Raw genomic sequence first — 20,555 nt, forward strand, 5'->3', positions numbered from 1 at the left:
CTGGAGTAGCCTACCCTGACCTTTTATCCCCTCCCATTTTTTGAGGGGGAGGAAAGGTACTTCATTCCTTTTTTAAAAGATTTTCTATTTGCTGAACAAATTCAGACCACACAGAACCCCTGCCTGAAACATCGATTGCTTCCTTTCCAAAGCAGCTAAACCACACCCTTGGGTCAGCCCCACTGGAGAAGCTCAACCCTAAAGTTGAGAGACTTTTTCAGAAAAAAAAAAAAGTTGAAAGCTGCCAAAGGTCACCCTGGGTAGGACTTTTGGAGGGTGAGCAGAGGTAAAAGCATGTGGCTGGAACATTATTTTGCTTAGGGGCCTCTTAGTGCTTAAAAAACCACCACACACACACACACACCAGTTAGTCATTGTGCAGTGTATTTATTTGCTCTGTCCCATCTGAATTTTTTAATTACAGGTGTGACCCCCTTCTCCTAACAGAATTAGCACCCTTTCCTCCCACCCCCATAGAACATAATTTCCATATAGCCAGGATGATTTTTTTTCCCCCTGAGGAGTCTAAACTGAGAAATCCAAAGCTCTTGTTGCTGTCCTATCAACAAGCACATCACTCAGAGCAGTCCATGAAGCTGCTCACTGCCCAGATCCCTACCTCTGTTCTGCTTTCTCACACCAAATTCCCCATTGTTCTAGCTCCCACTACCTGAGCTAGGGATCTTAACAGCTGATGCAGTGCGTGCCTGTGACTGAAACCGGGAAAAGGACCGGCTTTCTTCCATTTCTTTTGTGTGATCCACGGCCACTCATTCCTTTTTGATCTGAAGGTAACGCATGTGGATGCTGCATCCATTTCATTGCTATTCCTGGGGCACTTTTATTGGGGACTTTACGGTAATCACCGTTTCAGAGTTTGGGAGCAACTTCTCGGGCTCCCGGGCAACTTTTCACAGCTGACTTGATAGGAGCCCCTCGCCTTGACCTCCCTCTCTCTCCTTCGGCACTTCAGAGGTTAATTTGGAAAGGGATCAGGTTTCCGCTCCGGGAAGTCGGGGGATGATCACCTTCTGGCTGGCCCTTTCATTCCTGTGTCTCTCAGGTTGGCTGAGGGCTCGTTTGAAAGCTAACCTTGCTCATCTTGAAAAGCGTATTATTCAAATGACAAATTGGATTCCCTGGCAAAGCGTGCGGATGGCCCGGCCAGCTGATGAAGCCGTGGCCATCCCGTGAGGCGCTCTCCCCGGAGCTCTCCATGGACCCCCGAGGAGGGACGTGCTCTGGTCGGGGGGTGCTGCAAGGTAGGAGCCCTTTCGGGATGTTCTGGCTTTAAAAGGAAATGCACGGAGGACGCGATGAAATTAGCAAGCTCCTAGTGGATTTAGGTCTGGAGAGCGGACAGGAGAGCGGACAGGGACGGAAAGCTACCTTCCCTCCCCTCTTTACTATAACCTTGACTGTTTTCTAGCAGAAAGCTGAACCCCAATGTCCTTGATGCGTTTGATCACTGTAAATATTTTCAGAATCTTCAAACATAATACAGTGTGTTTGGGGAGCTTGATTTCAACCCCCTTTTGAAGTTGTGTTGTGTGTGTGTGTGTGTGTGTGTGTGTGTGTGAGAGAGAGAGAGAGAGAGAGAGAGAGAGAGAGAGAGAGAGAGAGAGAGAGAGAGAGAGAGAGAGAGAGAGAGAGAGAGAGAGAGGAGAGAGAGAGACAGAGACAGAGACAGAGACAGAGAGACAGACAGACAGAGACAGAGAGAGAGACACAGACACAGAGAGACAGAGAAAGAGAGAGAGAAACAGAGAGAGACAGAGACAGAGAGACAGACAGACACAGAGACAGACAGACACAGACAGAGACAGAGACACAGAGAGAGAGAGAGACAGAGAGAGAGAGAAACAAAGAGAGAGAGAGAGAGAGACAGAGACAGAGAGACAGACAGACAGAGAGACACAGACAGAGAGACAGACACAGACAGAGACACACACACAGAAACAGAGAGCCAGACACAGACACAGAGACAGACAGAGAGAGAGAGAGAGAGAGAGAGAGAGAGAGAGAGAGAGAGAGTGTGTGTGTGTGTGTGTGTTGATGGGAACCATGGATTGTGACTTTAAATGCTTGGCAAATGTGGAGGGGGGCCCATTGGAATTAAGGGAATTAACTATTGCCGGTAAATGTTGCAGGCTGCATTTGCTAAGCCTCCACATTTCCGAGTCTGTTCTTCCTGTGCATAAGCCTCCAAAATGAGAGAAAACTGGTGTTTCAGGAAGGAGGCTTTTCAGACCCGGTTAGCGGCAGAAGAGAATAAAGCTGATTTTAGAACAAATCTTCCCTGGGTACCTTTGACTATCTGGACTCAGCCCAGACAAGCCTTCATGCTTCAGGGTTTAAGTGTGCTTTCCCAAGTGGAGGGCTGTCTTTGTTCCCAGCGATAGGGACTTACCCGAGTGTACCTCTAGCATTATTTAAGGATTCACCCTGTTATTATCAGGTGTACTTTCTTTCAGTTTCGTGTTAATAAAGCGTCATGCTTTTGCAGAGAGACAAATCTACTTGTACTCTGTTCCTTCCTGTGGTTCTGTGATGGTGAACTGGGTGACTTCTACCTGTTTACCTGTACTGTCTGAAACTTAAGGGAAATAGGGAACATGCAGAATAGTAATAGGGATATAATAATATTTCTACTGCTTCTTCCACAGGTTTGATGTTTGGTTTTGTTTTTTGTTTTTGTTTTTATTTTGTTTTTTCTTTTGGGGTTTTTTTGTTTGTTTGTTTGGTTGGTTTTTCTTTCAATGTCCAGATAGATTTGAGTGGTCTGGGGGGAAAAGGTTACTAGATAACCACGTATTGAGGGAAAAGGACAGTGACCCTGAAGTTGGCCTTGTGCCACTTAGTTCTTATTCTTTGGTACACCCACGTATGGTGAAGCAATTAGTCTCTGAGATTTATGAGATGTTCCCCTCTTCAGTGGAGATTGGTAGGGAGAAATCTAAATGAAGGTGTTGGACTTTTTTTTTCACACCCTGATGTGTTAATTCTGCTTTGAGCTGTTGGCACTTGCTGCCCCCATATGCCCTCCATAAGTTGTTCTGGGGACTCTGGAGACTTGCTTTAGGGTTGAGCCTTTCCTTTATGTTCAAAGATTTTTTTTTTTAATGATTGTTTCCTTAGTTGGGCTCCCTTGCCCTCTGTCTCTCTCCACCCCCATTCCCAGCCTTACCTAGCCTGAAGAACAAAGGTAGAGGAGGCAGGGGAAGGGGGTGCTTCACACCAAAAGTGCAAGATAAATGGGCTGGATGCTTTCAAGTGTGAGCCTCTTCTCTTCCTCAACTTTCTAAACCACCCCTGCTCTGGGCATTTGTGGAAGTTCCCCTGACGTCATTGGCATTGGCAGTTTTGTGTGAGAAGTGGCTTGGAGAGCTGAACGATGACCTTTTTGGACCACTGTTCCCTTCCCAACCTGAACTCCAGGCCTAAGGCCAGGGCATTTAGCCCGCCTGGGGCTCAGTTCCCTGTACTAGCTGGGGATGTATTGAAGGATAAACTGATAGAATGCATTGGGATTTCTGGTGAAGAGAAGAAAAAGCCCATAATAATGCATTTAAAAGCAATCTAACTTATTAGGAGTGACTGTATATGAATTAGTATGAATCTTTTTCAAAGAAGAGGACAAGCAAGGATGGTGCAGTGGATTGGGAACAGGATGAGAGTTCAAATCCAGCCTCAGACACTTGATATTTCCTAGCTGTGTGACCTTGGCAAGTCATTTAACCCCAGTTACCTCAACCCCCAAAAATGAATAAAACAGATCATAAGACATTTAAAAGTCAATGGAAAAATCATTCAATTCCATAACAAAAAGCTATAGAGCTGAAAATGGGGAAGCCAGGTATAATGGATAGAATATTGAACTTGGAACTAGGAAACCTTGGGTTCAAATCAAACCTTTAATCCCTATGATAGGTGTGATCCTGGACAAGTCACTTAATCTTTGAGGACTTGGGCCTGAATCTATGATTTCATTGGTGTCTGGAACTTCCAGATGAAAAGTGTTTTCCCCCCTCCCCCCTCCACACATATGCAATTTTCCAGAATTGCCTAGAGCATTGAAAAGTTGTGTCATTCCTAGGGTCCTCAAGCCATTTTATGTCAGAAACAGGACCTGAAGAACCCAGGTGTTTCTGGCTCTGAGGCTGACTTTATCCAGTACTATACCTGCCACATTGTATAAAACTAATGGGAGGTAATTTGAGGGGACTACTGAGTAGTGAAGTATGTAGAGTGCTGGAAATGGAATCAGGAGTTCAATGAGGTCAAATCTGGCCTCTGACTTTTCCTTAGCTGTGTGATGCTGAGCAAGTCACGGAACCTTGTCTGCCTCAGTTTCCTCATCTGTAAAAATGAGCCAGAGAAGGAAATCTCAAACCACTCCAGTATCTTTGCCAAGAAAACCCCAATTAAGAGGTCAAAAAGAATAAAGCATGACCAAAAGCGACTAAACAAAAGTTTGAGGGGAAAAAGGGAAAGAAAGACTTTAAGACAAGGAGGGTATAGGAGTTATGAGACTAAGCTATCCTTAACCTTCCTTTCTGCTTTGGGACTTCCCTTTTAGAGCATCCCCAGAATTGGTCTTCCCTGCCTCCAAAGCTGGCCTCTGCTCATGATGCCTTACTGCCTTTGTTTATCTCAATTATCACAGGAAATGATGCAAATTAGCTCTTTGCAAGCTTTGAAGTTCTTTATCAATATTAAACATTATTATTGGCAAACACCCTATAAGGGCTGCCTCACCTAATGCACATATCTCCCTGAAGCACAGTATTCCACCAACTTGCGTCCCAGAACTTTGGAGGAGAGGAAATTCTATTGGCTCCAGCTTAACAGGCAAGCTGATGTCTCCTGAAACAATGAAGAGCTAAGTTGTCTTGGCCAGGAGTTATGGGATTTCAAGCAAAGGGGGTCTCCCTTCCTCCACCCACATCAGAGTGGAGGAATTTCACGCTTAACATGGACCACCTACTTAAGCTGGGAATGAGTTACCCAATTGGGGCAAAGGTACTATGGGCTGAAACCTAACCCAAGGAGTTTTCAGCTCTGTAAAATTTCCTGAGTACCCATTATCAAGTTTCTCTGGCTACTCCTTCCAAATGCTGAATGTATTGTCCTTGCACCTGGCACAGTCAATATGGAGAAGCTCTTCCACGCTTAGGGTGCCCCCTAACCTCTGCAGAAATGGAGAAAGAGAGAGGGAGAGGGAGAAGAAGAAGGGGGGAAATAGCCCAGGAAGAAACAGAAAAAATAAAACAAAGATAGAGGAGAGAAAAAAAGAGATGGAAAGACAAAGAAAAAAACAGACAAAGATGGAATGGTCAGAGACAGAACATTTTTCATTTTTAAACTGTTTGCACCTAAAAAACCTAATTCCTTTCTGTAATACTTGTAAGCCCTATTTAGCCCCCTTTCCCCCTAGAGCTTCCCAGGACACTCCTGACATGTTTGCAAACTGGATGAGAAGAATGTGATCTATTTGCTTGGTTACTTGTTAGCAAAACTATTCTGACACTTTTTTTGGACCCTAAATTCAGACTCATTTCTATACCTATCCTTGGAGCAGAAACTTTTCTCTAGTCTACCCAGCAGCAGGTGATTTTAAGATGGGGGGGGGGGCTACATTTAAAGTTTAAAATGAAACTTTTCTTCCTTGCTGTCAGGAATGCTGCAGGCTTTGTTCTGTTCTCAGACATGAAGGAAGAAAACTACTCCCAGAACACCCTTCAGTGAGTTCCTTATGACTTCTCCCTGGTCCTAGGGGGCAATTGCATATTAGTATATTCATGTGCTTTAGCATAAACAATCTTTAAGGAGAGTCCTTGCCATTTCTGAGGTCTTTTGAAAGGGCCTGGGGTCCCTTGCCCTCTAGTTTTAGAACTGTATAAAAAAAGCAAACTTGTGTTGTGGAACAAAAGGTTAAACTTCCTGGCCTGTGGGCCTCCTTCCCTTCTTCTAGAACCTCTGCCTTTGGGGAGCCTCCCTCTTCCACTCTGCTGTCTCTTGTGGCCCCGGAGGCACTACAGTTTCCCCTGAAACAATAGCCCAGAACAATAGCCAGAAAATGGTTCCACCAGTTCCACGAGTCAGGAGTTTTGCAACTTAATACAGTTGTCTGGCTGGGGCACTGGGAGGATATAAATAGGGCTGCTGCTGCTGCTTTGGGAGCTGGAAATGGGAGCAGGTAAGGCCTGTATTCTTACACTGCCCTCTTTTGCTCAGCAGTGTGAGATTAGTCACCTGGATGGAATAAGCCTGAAGTGGAGCTTATGAAGCTGTTCAAGTTGGCAGATGAGAACTAAAAGATCACTGGAATCCTTGTGGGCTAGAGAGACAAATCTACAAGCATCTGACCTAAGGGACTTGGGAAAATTATATGGGACAAGCCATCGTCCACCTCACCCCATCCCTGCCAAGAAACATTATAATTCTTTGTTTCTGCTAATGTTAGTGATTTATTAGGGAATGAGTGAAGGTCAGGCAGGAGAGATCAATGATAAGTGCACTTTGCTGCTTTTGCCTATAAATTAAAATGTCTTTCCTTGAGTAAATAATATTATCTTAAGTGTGGTCTAGCAAGGCTTTGTCTGGAGAAAGCAGAGAAGATCCAGATTCATCCTTGAAAACTGGGTCCCTCTGTTCCGGTATATGGCCATTCTTGTGGAAAACCTCCCATGTTTTTTTTTTTTCCTTCTCAGCTTGAGGGTTATCTTCTTTTCCCCCATGTTTGTTTTGTGGATGGCCATAAATATCGCGCCTCTTGAATTCATGGCTGCTTGGAAATTGGCTCCATAACAGTAACTAACCACAGAGTAGTTTGATATCAAAATGTGGCCCACAATTCCCAGGATCCTTTCTCAGGGGTCTTGATCGAAGGGAACAGTGGGCTGATTCTTTGACAGACTTGTTCCTCGGAGACATTTGGTGGAGGGGAAAATGCTGGGAACTGAAAAAAAAATGAGCGATGATCTCACCTCCATATTTTATAGGCAGACATATCTTAACATTTTTGGTTTAAGCCATTTGAGAAGGGATCTGTGGCATTTGGATTCCTGACACAATGATGTCAGTATCTCTTAGAAGACAATGAAATCTGATCTTTTTTGGCTCCTCCTTCTGAAAAGTACCATTTAATTTAATTTCTTTCTCGATTCTTGATTCATTTTCCTAGCAGTCTTTGGCCTCTTATTGGAACTTCACTAAACATTATGTTAACAGAGTTAAGAATTGCAAATAACGCTACTGGACTGCAAAGTCCAATCTCTGCTACTAACTTGCCCTATAATCTTGGACAAATCTTTGGACATCAAATTCTTCACTTGCAAAATGAAATAGAAATGGTGAAGCTCAATGTCCTTCAGTGTCATAATTTGGGCTAGTATACAAATGTCTCCATGGTTAATCATATTTCTTAAAGCCATGATTCTCCTTATTTATAACTTCCAACTTCTTTTGAAGTATCCTTTCCCTGTACAATATTGATTTGAATTTTAATTCTTTCAAGGAACAAACTGATATTTTCTGCCCCTTATTCTCTAAAATTTTATACTTTTAAGACTTTTTTTAAACCAGTGATTTCCCAGATGATCTTTGTCTCCTTAGACATATTTGATTTTTATCTGCATGTAGACAGTCCTTTTTGGAGTAGGGATAATTAATGTGCGAGGATTTTAACGTAGTTCAATTTCTGCGTGTTTCAGGTGTGGTTGTGAAAGCGTATTAGCTCAGGTTTAATCACAGTTCTTGGAGACAAGATGGCATCATCTGTGAGTGTCATGGCCACTCATCCCAGCTTACATAAGTGTTGGCTAACTTAGTTCCATGACGTGAACTTAATGTTTTCTGAGATCTTTGGGGATGGTCCCAACTTCAAAAATGTTTCCTTTTGTTTCCATAAACCATCAGGGCATCCCAAAGATTCTAATATTTTAGCAAATAGTAAATACAATAGAATGGCATTGAGAACTGCCACTCACTGCCTATATGACCTTGGGCAACTTCTTAATTGGGCCTATTTCCTCATCTGTATAAGTGTTTTAGATTCTATCCCTCCCAGCCCTAAATCTAAAATTCCATATTTTGCTATTTTTAAGCATTCTTTCAGATCTAAATCTGTAATATAGTAGAATATAAGGTACTTGAGTACTAAGTCAGTCTCTCTCTGCCCTTCTCTCTGTCTCCATCTGTTTCTCTTGCTCTCTCTGTCTCTCCCACTTTATTTTTTTTATCTTGAGTACCTACTCCAGTGCTGACAAATAGTAAGTGTTGTCTGAATGATTTAAAGACCAAATTAATATTACAATAAGAAATGCCACGAGAGCTTGGGACCAGTGGCAAAAATCATAGATTGACAATATATGATTATGCATGGAAAAATTTATGTAATAGTCCATATTATGTAGGTCTACTGTTCTATGTATCATAGGTGTTTCTGTGATGTTTACAGTACAGAATACAAAGGGTAGTGTTTAATGATTGGCCGCAGGATTTCTGGTCACAAGTCCTACAAACAACACTCAACATTAAATAATTTTAAGTATTCCACAGAATTCTGGGGACCTAGAAAAGAAAGAAAATGACCCCCATACCTTTTTTCAAACCAAATCTCTTCTTATTTGGATTGAAAAATAACAGTTGCCATAAGCATAAGGCAAATTCAAAACTGTGATTTTTTGGAGTTCTTTATTCCCATAAAAATTGGGGAATGCTGGCAGTGAGGGGTATTAACATTTATTTCACTGAATGAAGAAGGATGTCTAGAGATCCCATTGCAAATTTCCGAGGAGATATTCATCTCTGTCCCAGTTCTCCTCTGAAGGGCTTTGCATTTCCATGGACTCTGCAGGAGGTTACAGCCCAGGAAAGAACTTTGGAGCCCAGAAGGTTTCACAGCTTTTCAGGCTCTATTGGGCTCTCATGTGATTCTTCCCACCTCCTCCCTCCATCCAATTACCTGACTTCAACATGCTTTCCCGTACATGAGACGAAATAACTACTTTGAGAGACGGGCGTAACTTGGCTTGAGGGAAGAAAGTATTCTAGGCTGAACCGTTGTAAATGCTACCAGCATCAATCTACTCAATAGTTGGCAAGGGGCAGTGGTCGTATTCTCTAATGACTCTGCCAGCTAGATGAGAGATTATTATGATTCTTTTCAGAGCATAACTTTTGTCATAGAGGTAAAGGATGGATGTCCTTTTAGTCATTTAGTGGCACTCTACCATAAACGTGCCTTTTATAGCACCCACTTTTCTTCTGGGCCCAACACCCAATTGCTCTCTCCATTTTACTACTATTCTCCCATTTCATTTTCTTATTCTCCTTTTCTTTGCTTTTCCTGTGCCTTAGACCTGCCAATGGTACCCAGGGGAATTGCAGTGGCCTGGAGCAGAGCATATTCAGCAAACTGCTGAGCGCTGCTGGAACACATTGAAACCAGTCATTTGCCCTATTTTCAGAGTCAAATGCAGTAAGGCCTCATTAATTCAGTCCCTAATAATAATTGGGATGAAAGCCAGATTGAAATTTACCAATAGTAATAATGTAAACAAGATCCTAAGAGGGAATATGTAAAATAGTTTTTTAATGAAGAAATTTTCCCAATATCCTCCAAAGGACTCATTCAGTCAACCAATATGTTAGGAATTAATTATATTTATCTAATCTGACTAATAGTATGAGCTTTGCATTGAAGATAGAATGATCACTTCTACATGTCACAGGGTAAAGGTGGGGTTTGTTGAAATGAGATAATATTTGTAAACTGCTTAGCATGGTCCTGAGCACTTAGCAAATACATATTAGATAACCTCTGAGATTTCTTCCCAGCATGAGATTCAGGGTCACTGCCTGCCTAATTATGGGGACTATATTCTATTAGGTACATTGACAAATTGGAACATATCCAAAGAAAGGTAGCCAGCATGGTGAGGTAACTCGCAACCAAGCCATATTGAGGACTGGTTAAAGAAACTGGGGTTGTCTAGCTAGGAAATAAGACATTATAATAGGACAGTATTGATGCACTCAAGTAATTGAAGGGTTTACATGCAACAGGAGATTGCTGCTTTCCCTTCCCCCAGATAAAATTAAGCTGAAAGAAAGAAGCTACAGAACAACCGATTTTGGTTCAATTTTAATGTAGCAGGCAGGGGACAGGGTCAACTTTATAGAGTCAAAAGTACTGTTTGCTAACGTTTTAGGGTCTACTATTGTTAATAATAGATTTTGTTTTCAAAATACATGCAAAAATAGTTTTCAGCATCCACCCTTGCAAAATCCTGTATTCCAAATTTTTCTCCCTCTCTGCTCTGGGGTAAAATTTAAAATTGCTTTCCAGGATGATTGTAGCCATTCACAGATCTATCAGTGTCTCTGACTTCCCATACATAGTCCCTTCAAGACTGGTCTTTTCCAGTAATATTTGCCAGTCTTATGGGTGGAGTAGAACTTCAGAATGGCTTCAGTTTGTACTTATCCAATTATTAATAATTTTTTATATGATTATAACTACTCTGGGTTTCTTTTATTGAAAACTACCATTAGACGATTTTTCGCTTGGGGAGTAGATCTTATTCTTTTAAAGTTGAACCAGTTCTTTAACAGAAAAGCTAGTTACAGGAATAACCTACACGATGGAGGTATTGTTGGGAAGATTCCTATTCAGATATTGATTGAATGAAAACCTTTTGTTTCCCTTTGATATTTGCCTTTCTATGATTAATGAAAATCCCCCACAAGCTCTTTATGATAAGATTTAATAAATGTCTTCCGCTACTATGAGTAGTTACAAGTGATGGGACTGTATTTCTTGAAACATCAAACATTTTTGCTAAGATTTACATTTTGAGTAATTGCTCCAAATTAGGATACTTCTAATAACAGATATTTTTCTAGTACTGTAGTTCTTGTAAGAAACTTTATTGCAAGAGATATAACAGATACCTAGTATTTATATAGTGCTTTAAGGTTTGCCTAACACTTTACAAATATTATCTCATTTATCCTCCGCAGCCTTGGGAGATAGGCACTACTATAATTCCCATTTCACAGATGAGGAAACTGAATTAGGTAGAGGTTAAGCAGTTTGTCCAGGGCTACACCGAGAGAAAACAGGTGAGGCTATATTTGAACTTAGGTCTTCATAATTCCAGGTCCAGCGTTCCATTTTTGATGGCTAGAATAGGGTTCCATGACATTATTTCTCCAAGTGAAACATTGGGGAACTTCCTTCTCATCATCCCCTCTGAGCAAAGTGGGTTATGACTGTCTTTTTGGTCCCTATGTAATCCAGAAGCCATGGCTATTCTCCACTTCTATGTCATCCAGCCATCTAAGAATCTTAGAGTGTGGTCTTGTGCTAGGCTGGGGCCTGGCCCACCCACAGGAAGCCCCTATCTAAGGCTACGCTTGCCCCTTCTTTCACTGCTGTTACTGCCAACCCTGCCTGGCTAAGAAGCCTACCAACTCCCCAGCATCACCACTACCACCCACCCCTCCACAATCATCTTGTTAAAAAAAAGGTTTTGTTTTCACAGCATTAATTGAAATGTTAAAATAATTTAAATTATTTTAGTGGTGGGTGGGTGTTTTTCTCTTATTTACTTAGAAGTAGAAGGCTGAGAATGATGGCTCAAGAATCTATATGCTGTAATCTCTTTCCTGTGGAAGATCTGTTGAATGATTAATTAAAGAATGAATTTCCCTGAGGTGCTAACTGAGGCTTATATCAGCCTTGAGAAATTATCACTGGGCCTCAACCCAATGTCTGAGATCTTATCATGGGCATAGGATCCACAAATGCTAACATTTAGGAGGAGTAAACCCGGTGTCCTTCCTTTCTCCTCTGACTGGGTGGTTACCCAACATACTCATACTTAGGAAAACATGCAAAATGTCTTAACATTGGGAGAGTCCTTATAAACCATCTAGCCCAGATGCCCTCCAGTCCAGTTAAGGACTTTCATGTAGGGTGATAAAAATCCTGACATCCAAAAGATGTCCTTTTACCTCCTTCAAGAACAGATGAGTGTCTTCCTCCATCTTTTGCATCCCAAGTACTATTTCATTTCAGTCCAATACAGCACCATCAGTCTTCCCAGTGATAATATCTTTTGGAGCCTTCCAGAGATGTCAGAGATGTTGCTGTTCATTTTAGGCGTGAGTTTTCGATGTCATACTTTGTGTTGAAACGAAGTAGTACTTCTGGGAAAGAGAGGGAAGGTGAGTCAGCTCGAAGGAGCTAACTAAGATCCAAGGGTGTCCCCTACAAGTTGATATGTGATCAGTCACTGAATAAACATATATTAAGTATCTACTGTGTGCCTCCAGGCTTTGGACCCAGGTACTGAGGATATTAAGTCTCTATTCTCAAGGAGCTAGAAAACCTACAATTCTGTAGCATAATTTTGAAATAATCAACAGAGGGAAGTCACTAGAATTAAGGGAGATTGATAAAGGGTTCCTGTAGAAGATGATTTTTGTCGGGACTTAAAGGATGCCAGGGAAGTTAGAGGGCAAAGATGAGGAGACAGAGCATTTCAGGCATGGGAGGCAGAGAAAATGGCCAGATCTGAGAAATGCAGTGCCTTGTTTGAGGAACCCCCAGGAGGCCATTGTCATTGGAATATGTCATGTGGTAAAAAGATAACATTTAAAAGGATTCAAAAGGTGGAGGGGATGGGGAAAAGGTTATAAAGATCTTTGATCACTAAACGGAATCTTATAGTTGATCCAGTTCAATGAGTATGGCCTAGAAGTATCTGTGTTCAGGGCTCTGTGGGTGATACAGAGCTGCATGTAGCACAGCCTCTGTCGTAAAAGCCAATAGTCAGGTGGGATATGTTGAGGTAGAAATCATTCGCCTTGATCTTCTAAGCAATGAATGGGCCTCCCTTCTACAATATACCCAATTTATAAGCATCGTGATGTTATAAATTGCCATGTCTATTTCTCCCCTTCTCCTCTCTTCTTGTTTGTATCTTAAAGATTTTCAAAATGTTTTATACTGTCCAATGTCCAGTTAGAAACATCCCCCTTAAATTATTTCCAATTTTCCCCTCTCTAGTTCTTCAATTTTGTTAACTGTTGACTACAATGTACCTATTTCTGACTCTGGAATCAACATATAATTATTAAGCATTTGCTATGTGTAATGTACTGTGCTAGGACCTTGAAAAATAATGTCTGAAAGTCAACAGTTTGTACTTTTAGGGAGCTTTCGTTCCATATTTATTATGTTTTATTTGTTTATTCCTCACTTATTATGAGCATTTTACTGTAGGAATCATATAATGAATAGACTAATTTCCTGAACTCAGGGAGCTTTCCGTCTTGTAGATAATATGTATAGTGGAAGGCAGAATGTTATGATTCTCATCAGAGAAACAGAAAGTGCTAGATGAGTGCCCCCCTAAAAGAGAGTGTTTTTAGGAGGAGGACTTTAGGAAAGGCTTCTTAGAGATTATGACATTTAACTAGGCCTTAAATCACGGATAGATAGAATTTTAAAGGTGGAGGGAGAAGAAAGAGCACCCCTGGCGGTTTATCTCATTTTATTATCCTCTTGAAATCTCTTGATGTTTGCACACTTTATTGTTGTCCATGTTAAGTTAACACTTGCCGCTAATTCTGTCTTTACCATGCATTTCTTGACCAAGAGGTCAATTCTCACTTTAGATAAGAAGTTCTTAAGCAGGGGTTTATCCCTCCTTTTGAAAATGTTCATAACTATATTTTAGTATTATCAATTTCCTTTGTAACCCCATGTATTTTATGTGTTTAAAAACATTATCAGGAGAAGTCCATAGGCTTTCCCAGACTGCCTATGGAATAACATGACATACAGAAATGTTAAGATTCTCTCCATAAGTTCACTGATAAGGATAGGATATAAAGCCAAAGAAACATACTCCTAAGTTTTATATCTTTTTTTATCAGATAATTATAACATGACTTGTAAGCCTAGTAATTTCATATGGAAATATTAAGTATTTGTCTTTTTAATTCCCTTATATTTCTAGTTTGTTCTCCTCCCCTCAATGATATATTGTCTAAAGAACATAATCCTTAACCAGAAGTTGCCAGACTTAGTCCCATAACCAGGGTTGACCGGCCACAATTTGGCAATAAGTCACTAGACTGCATATACCCTTTGCCTTAGTTTCCTCATCTGTAAAATTAAGAGTGTTTTCCTCTTACAAAGCTTCTTGGAGTCAAATGAAAGAATTTATGTGAAAATGCTTAGAGATGTTTGTTTTTTCACAGATATGTTTCTGACCAGACATCTTTCTGTTTCTGATTTGAATCAGGGATGAGTTGTAATTCCTGTAGTATTAAGGAAACACTCCATATCTCAGCAAATTTTTATGCATTAGTTATTAGAAAAAATATTTTTCTACAGAGCCTAGCATGGGACTTTGCACAGAACAGACATTTGGGAATTACGTGTTGAAGGAATGAATGAACCACGTCTGAATCAACAAGAATTTCAACATTAACATGCCTAAAACTGGGTTCACCTTTTCATCAAAACCTGTCTCTCTTCATTATTCTGATTTTTGGCAACACCTTCTTCCAGTAACCCAGACTAGAAATCTGAGTCATCTCTGATTCTTCCCTTTATTGGACATTTTCAGTTGAAACATCTCATCCATTCTAACATCTTTCAGATTTTCCATATGCTTCCATTTCCTACTTCGGATCCCCATTACCTCTCACTGGAACTACTGTCACATCTCCCTCAGGTCTCTGCTTCATCTGCGATCCATTTTACAAAGTTTCGGATTTAAGTTCATCAGGGCTACATGTGATCACTAACATAGGAGGGCATGATGTACTCAACGCCAACTTGGGAAGAATAGCATGTGCTCGGCAGCCTTGAGGGCACAGAACCTTCGCTATTGAAGTAGGATGATCAATAGAAAGACTGATGGAATTTAAAGCAGAAGACCTTGAGGGTCATCTAGTCCAACCTATCATTTTCCAGATTAAGAAATTGAGGTTTGGAAAAGGGGAAGTAACTTGATCAAAATCATATAGATAGTAAGAGAGTAGGCAAACCTGGGCAGATCACAAGTCCGAAACAAATTGAATTTTGTGCCTAGAACACTAACAGTGTCAACAAAAAAATCATGCCAGAGTGCTTTTTCTTCAATGTGATGAGAGAAAAGGAAAGGGGGAACCCCGTTTGTCGGCAAAGATAGTAAGATAGTCCCCTGAGGCGCAGTGTCCCCTGTAAATGAATTTACAGGCCTGAAAACCTAGATTGATAAAAAGGTTTATTGTAGGAATTTGGAAGTAAAGCTCAGTTAGAAAGACGCCAGGGCCAGAGGTGGCTGCAGGGCGGGCAGGAACCCTTACATGGCCGGAAGGATACCACGTGTTGGGGGGAGGGCTCCTGCAAAGAGAGAGCTCCAGCTTGGCTCTTTTATACCTAAAAGGGGCCGCTTGTAGGCGGGCTTTTCAGATAAGGAAGAAACTGTGGGGGGTTGGGGAAATCTGAGCAGATAGTGGGGGCTGGGCCCGGATATTCAAAAGGGTGCTTTTTGACCAGGATTTGGTCAAAGGTCAAGCCATCAAAGTCAGCCATGGGGTTTGGGAAATCAGAAAGGAATCCCAAAGGGACCTCAACCCCTATCAAATGAGACCTTAAATTATTAACTTCTCTAACAGTTGTAATCATGAATCTCCCTATTAATCAAAGAGTATTGGATTTGAAGTCAAGACACCTGAGCTGTGGTGTGATCACCGGAACTTCCAGCCTTGTGAATTTGAGCAGTTGACTTCACTGGGTGAGCCTCAGTTTCTTCATCTGGCAGACTGAAGTACTAATATACTATCTGTCTCACAGAGGTATTGCTATGTAGAGGTGTGACATCATTTTCCCCCAGATCTCCTGACTCTCCAGCGATACAGTGATGGGAACATAGTCATTTCAGGAGTCTAGGCTATTAAGTTTAAGGATCCAATACATCTTGTTGAATCACCTTGTTAGTAAGTACATATTAAATAAGGCATCTCCTAAGCCCATGTGAGCTTAAGTTTTAAGGACCTCCTTTTTCCTCTGCTTATCAAGACTAATCATAATTCGTTTTTACTTAGTGAGCTTAAAGTTTACAAAGCACTGTCTCTATAGCCATCTTGTGAGGTAATTGCAAATCTTATTTTCCAACTGATGAAACTGAGACTCAGAGAAATTAAAAAGGCCAAAACAAGAAAGCCAAAAAAACTCTGGTCCACAGCACCAAGTCAAGACATGTCAAAGATCACATTCAAACTTAGATCCTAAGGCTAGATGTCTTTCTACAACACCATGTGGTCTCATGGACTTTACCTGAATTCAGCTTTGATTGAATGGATTTGGGAAGAAAAAGGGATAAATGTCAAAGGAGATTGTGATGGAAAGAAACTTAAATGAGCAATTGTCTCCTTACTGATTGGCATGGGAGCCAGGAAGCATACTGGCTAGTTGAACAATACCAGTATTTTCAGTTCCTTTAGGAACTATGACTGCCTGGCTATTCTTAGATGCGGAGTGACCCGATTTCCAACCTGTTGTAAAAGCTGTGCAGAATAGCATCATGGATAGGAGTTGGAATTACTAAGGAGGCTGTTACCTGGCTGTAGCTTTCCGACAAGCTGGCTTTGTTTCCATTTTGCTTTGACATTCAAGTTCTGAGATTTCATCTAATTCCTGCTCTTCCCTCCCCAGCATCCTCCTTATTCTTCCCTTTCTTTCTCTCTCAGCTCACTTTGCCTGCTGAATTTATTCCCAAAGTAAACCTGACTGGTGGTAATGGTTTCAGTTAGGTCCTTTGGTCTAGAATTGGTGATGAGATAATTTATGGTCCATATTTATAAAATGCTTTCAGGCTTGAAAAATGTTTTCATCATCTTATTTGCTCTCCACAACAATTAGGCAAGAAAAGTACTGGCAAATGACAAGCCAGGATCATACAGTTGGTAAAAATTTTTAGTCCAGCACTCTAATCTAGAAAAAACCTAGAAACTAAGCAATCTCATTTTGCTGCGAAAAACACCAAGACTTATGGGGGAAATTGGGAATCTAATTTTATAACTTATAATACTATATAATACTAAATTATAAAACTATATAATACTAAAAGAAAAAATATTAGCTATGGTAAAATATTAGATAATGGTACATTAAGTATGATATTGGGGAGCGGCTAACTAAATAACAATATCAATAAATCAATGCAGTAGAATACTACAATTCATTCAAGATTGCTAAGTATAAGGAATAAGGAATAATAATAATAATTAGCCGGTATTTATATAGCACTTTGAGCTTTGCAAAAGAGCTTTATAAATATCAGACCATTTGATCATCACAACAACCCTGTGAGGTAGGTATTATCATTCCCATCTTGTAAATGGGAAAACTAAATCCGAAAGAGGTTGGGGCATTAAGTCAGTGACCTAGGATCACATAGCTGGTAAAATATCAAAAGATCAAATTTGAACTCGGGTTTCCTGAGTTCAGGTGTGCTGCCACCATGTAAAAAATCTGGAATAACCTGTACAGGGAAAAGATAAAGTAAAGCAGAAAATAAGGAACCTAGTTTCTACTTTGATTCTATCAGATAAAAAAATATGTGCAACTACAATAGGGAAATAAGATTAGGGGGATACAGTGAGTAACTCAGCTGTTATGGACATTTTACATGTTTAAATCCATTTATTCAAATAGATAATTATATGATATGTTTAATTTTTTTACCATAATCAAATAGTTACATATAACAATTACGATGCTTAATATAAACATGGAAAAAGGAAAGGAAGAGGCATTTATATAATGCTTACTCTGTGCCAGGCATTGCACCAGGCCTTTTTTTGTTTTAAACAAAGATCTAATCTCAACAATCCTGCAAGATAGGTGATAATATTATATCTGTAATATTAGAAAGCTATAATATTGAGGAAATTGAGGCAAACAACAGGGAATTGACTTGCCTAGAATTAGGAATTGCCACAATGAATTCAAATACTACAAATTGCAAAGAAGGGGGCCTGAAATGATAAAGGTATTTCTTCCTCAGGGAGATACCTGTCTCTAATCATAAGAGTGGAGTTGATTATATATTCATTATTCTGAACATTAAAATGTTCGTGATAAGTCATCAAAATGTTAGCTCTCCTGCCAGTAGACAGAGAGTTGTTACTCTGCAGATGAGTCACAACAAATGAAAACTAGCTTTATTTCTGTGGTTTTATTACACTGGGAGGATTCAGGGGTGGTGCTTTTGGTCTGTGTTTGCTCCTCCATAGCAAGAGTGGTAAAAGGCTCAAATTTTCTGGATTTGTTGGTTTTTGCAGCTGGGATGACAGCAGCTCTGTCAGCAGTGGGATCAGTGACACCATAGACAATCTCAGCACTGATGATATCAACACCAGTTCCTCCATCAGCTCCTATGCCAATACTCCAGCTTCCTCAAGAAAAAACTTAGATGTGCAGGTAAGTTACCCCTGTGGGGAATGTGGGACCCGTCCCGAGCTGCCCTCTGGTAAAGAGCAGCAGACCTGAAAGAAGGGAGCAGAATGGGAAGGGGGTGGGGTATGTTACTGGAGCAACTTTGAAGGGCTAAGAGGGGCTTCTGGTCGGTCCCTTGGAAACTCTTGCTAACTCTTAACTAGGGCTCGAGGCAAGGAAGTCAAGTTCCATGTGGAAAGAATATTGCAATAGGAGTTTATTTAGGGTTATTTTTTCTGGGCTAGATAACCTTAAATTTTGCTCTGAGCTGTTTTGCTTAAGGCATGCGAGTTTTCCCCTCTTATCTGAAGCAAGGGGTTTGAGTCAGATATTCTCTCTCTACCTTTAATATTTTGCGATTCTGATAGAATATTACCTCATTTTTAAGGGGATATTTTTTACATCACTTTATCCTTAAAATGTTTTGTTGTTGTTGTTGTTATAATACATTATGGAAATCCTTTTTTGTATTCCATGAATTAAAAATTAAAAAATTTAAATATTCACAAAATCATAGGACCAGTGGGGCTCTTTCCAATCCTTCATTTTACAGATAAGAAAATTGAGGTCTGTGGAATTTTAAGGTGGTTTGCCCAAGGCCACATAATTAATGAGCGTCAGAACTGGGATCTGAAACTTGTTCTCTGCCTTTAAGGAGCACTGAGGTAGCCCAGTGGATAGCGCACTGGACTTGGATCATCTTCCTGAGGTCAGGAATTGAGACCTTGAGGTGCTGGCTATGTGGTTCTGGGCAAGTTTAGCCTTATTTGCCTCAGTTTCCTCATCTGTAAAAGAAGCTGGAGAAAGAAATGGCAAACTGTTCCCATTTCTCTGCCAAGAAAACCCCAAAAGGGGTCATGAAAAGTTAGACACAGATGAGCAACAGCTGTGCCTCTAAATCTGATCTTTTTTCCATGATACTGTATATAGCTCTTCATCAAAGGAAACTGAGTCATATACCATATAGTCATTGAATGGGTTAGGATTAAAACTCTTCTTGACTTATATAGTTTCCTACTTTTAGTCATGCTATTGTGCCATCATTGATGTCTTCATTCTATGATTCTTTTTCCTCCTCTCCTTTTCTCTCCCTCTTTCCTCCCCCAACTTTGACCTGTGATTTTTCCCTCCTTTTCTCTTTCCTTTTCCTTTTCTCTTTCTCCCTTCATTTCTTCATTCTCCTCTCCCTCTTTGTGTATCATTCTTTTTCCTCCTCTCTTTTTCTCTCCCCTTTCCTCTTTCTTCTCTTCTTCATTCTCCTCCCCTTCTTTGTCTTTTTCCTCCTTTTCTTTTCTGTCCCAATTTCCTCTCTCCCTTCTCCTCTTCATTCTCTTCTCCCAATAATTTTTGAGATTGTATGTCTCTGTCTCTCCCAAGATGGAAGTGCCCAATCCCGCCACTGTTTGGCATGGAAGCTTGTGTGGTTTTGATCTGGCCCAATTCTTCCTTTTGTAGCAGCCTGGTGGCTCCCTAGTACCATGGGATTCATTATACTAGCGCCATACTCAGTGCAGACCCCTAACCAGTTTTAGCCCTGCTGAAGCTCAGAACTCTTAAGTACAATTGATCCACCAGTCTCTGACACTCCAGCAACAGGAGTAACAGGCTTGTGTTTCCATCAACATCTCGTCCTGTGGTTCCAAAATCCCTCTTTCCCATAATCAATTCTTATTTACTGAACACATGACAATCCACAGTGGTGGAGGCTGTTATGTGGCTAATACTGAGCTAGGTAAAGTTTTCCAGAGAGGCCTTGTTTTCCACCATCTTCTTACTTTTTCTGTTTCTTACCAAATTCCACCAACTGTGACCTCATTTTCTATAGGTAAACCCCCTCATTGAAAAGCTCCTTCTTCTGAATGCCCATTTTCTTTGAGAATAGTGCTGAATAAAGGACGTCTGAAAGTTTACATATGATTAAGTCTCTCAAAAATGTAAACAATGACTGCCTAATGAGAGGTATTGGGTATAGCCTCCAGGGCTGCCTGTCACTGCATGCGTTTTCATTTTCAGCAGTATTTGTGTGTATGTGCTGTGGCTGGGT

At 40.6% G+C, this 20,555-nt stretch overlaps 1 protein-coding gene across 2 annotated transcripts in view; it reads left to right on the forward strand.

Annotated features, from left to right (window-relative positions):
- NAV2 (neuron navigator 2) overlaps positions 1-20,555 on the forward strand; it is a 459,603-nt gene that overhangs the window by 339,587 nt on the left and 99,461 nt on the right. For both annotated transcript variants that reach the window (XM_074273796.1, XM_074273797.1), the window contains one exon: positions 18,358-18,496. In XM_074273796.1, the coding sequence (XP_074129897.1) occupies positions 18,358-18,496 (139 nt within the window). The remainder of the gene's footprint in view (positions 1-18,357; positions 18,497-20,555) is intronic.

This window comes from Sminthopsis crassicaudata, chromosome 6 (genome assembly GCF_048593235.1).
Source record: "Sminthopsis crassicaudata isolate SCR6 chromosome 6, ASM4859323v1, whole genome shotgun sequence".
In the NCBI taxonomy this organism is placed as follows: domain Eukaryota; kingdom Metazoa; phylum Chordata; class Mammalia; order Dasyuromorphia; family Dasyuridae; genus Sminthopsis; species Sminthopsis crassicaudata.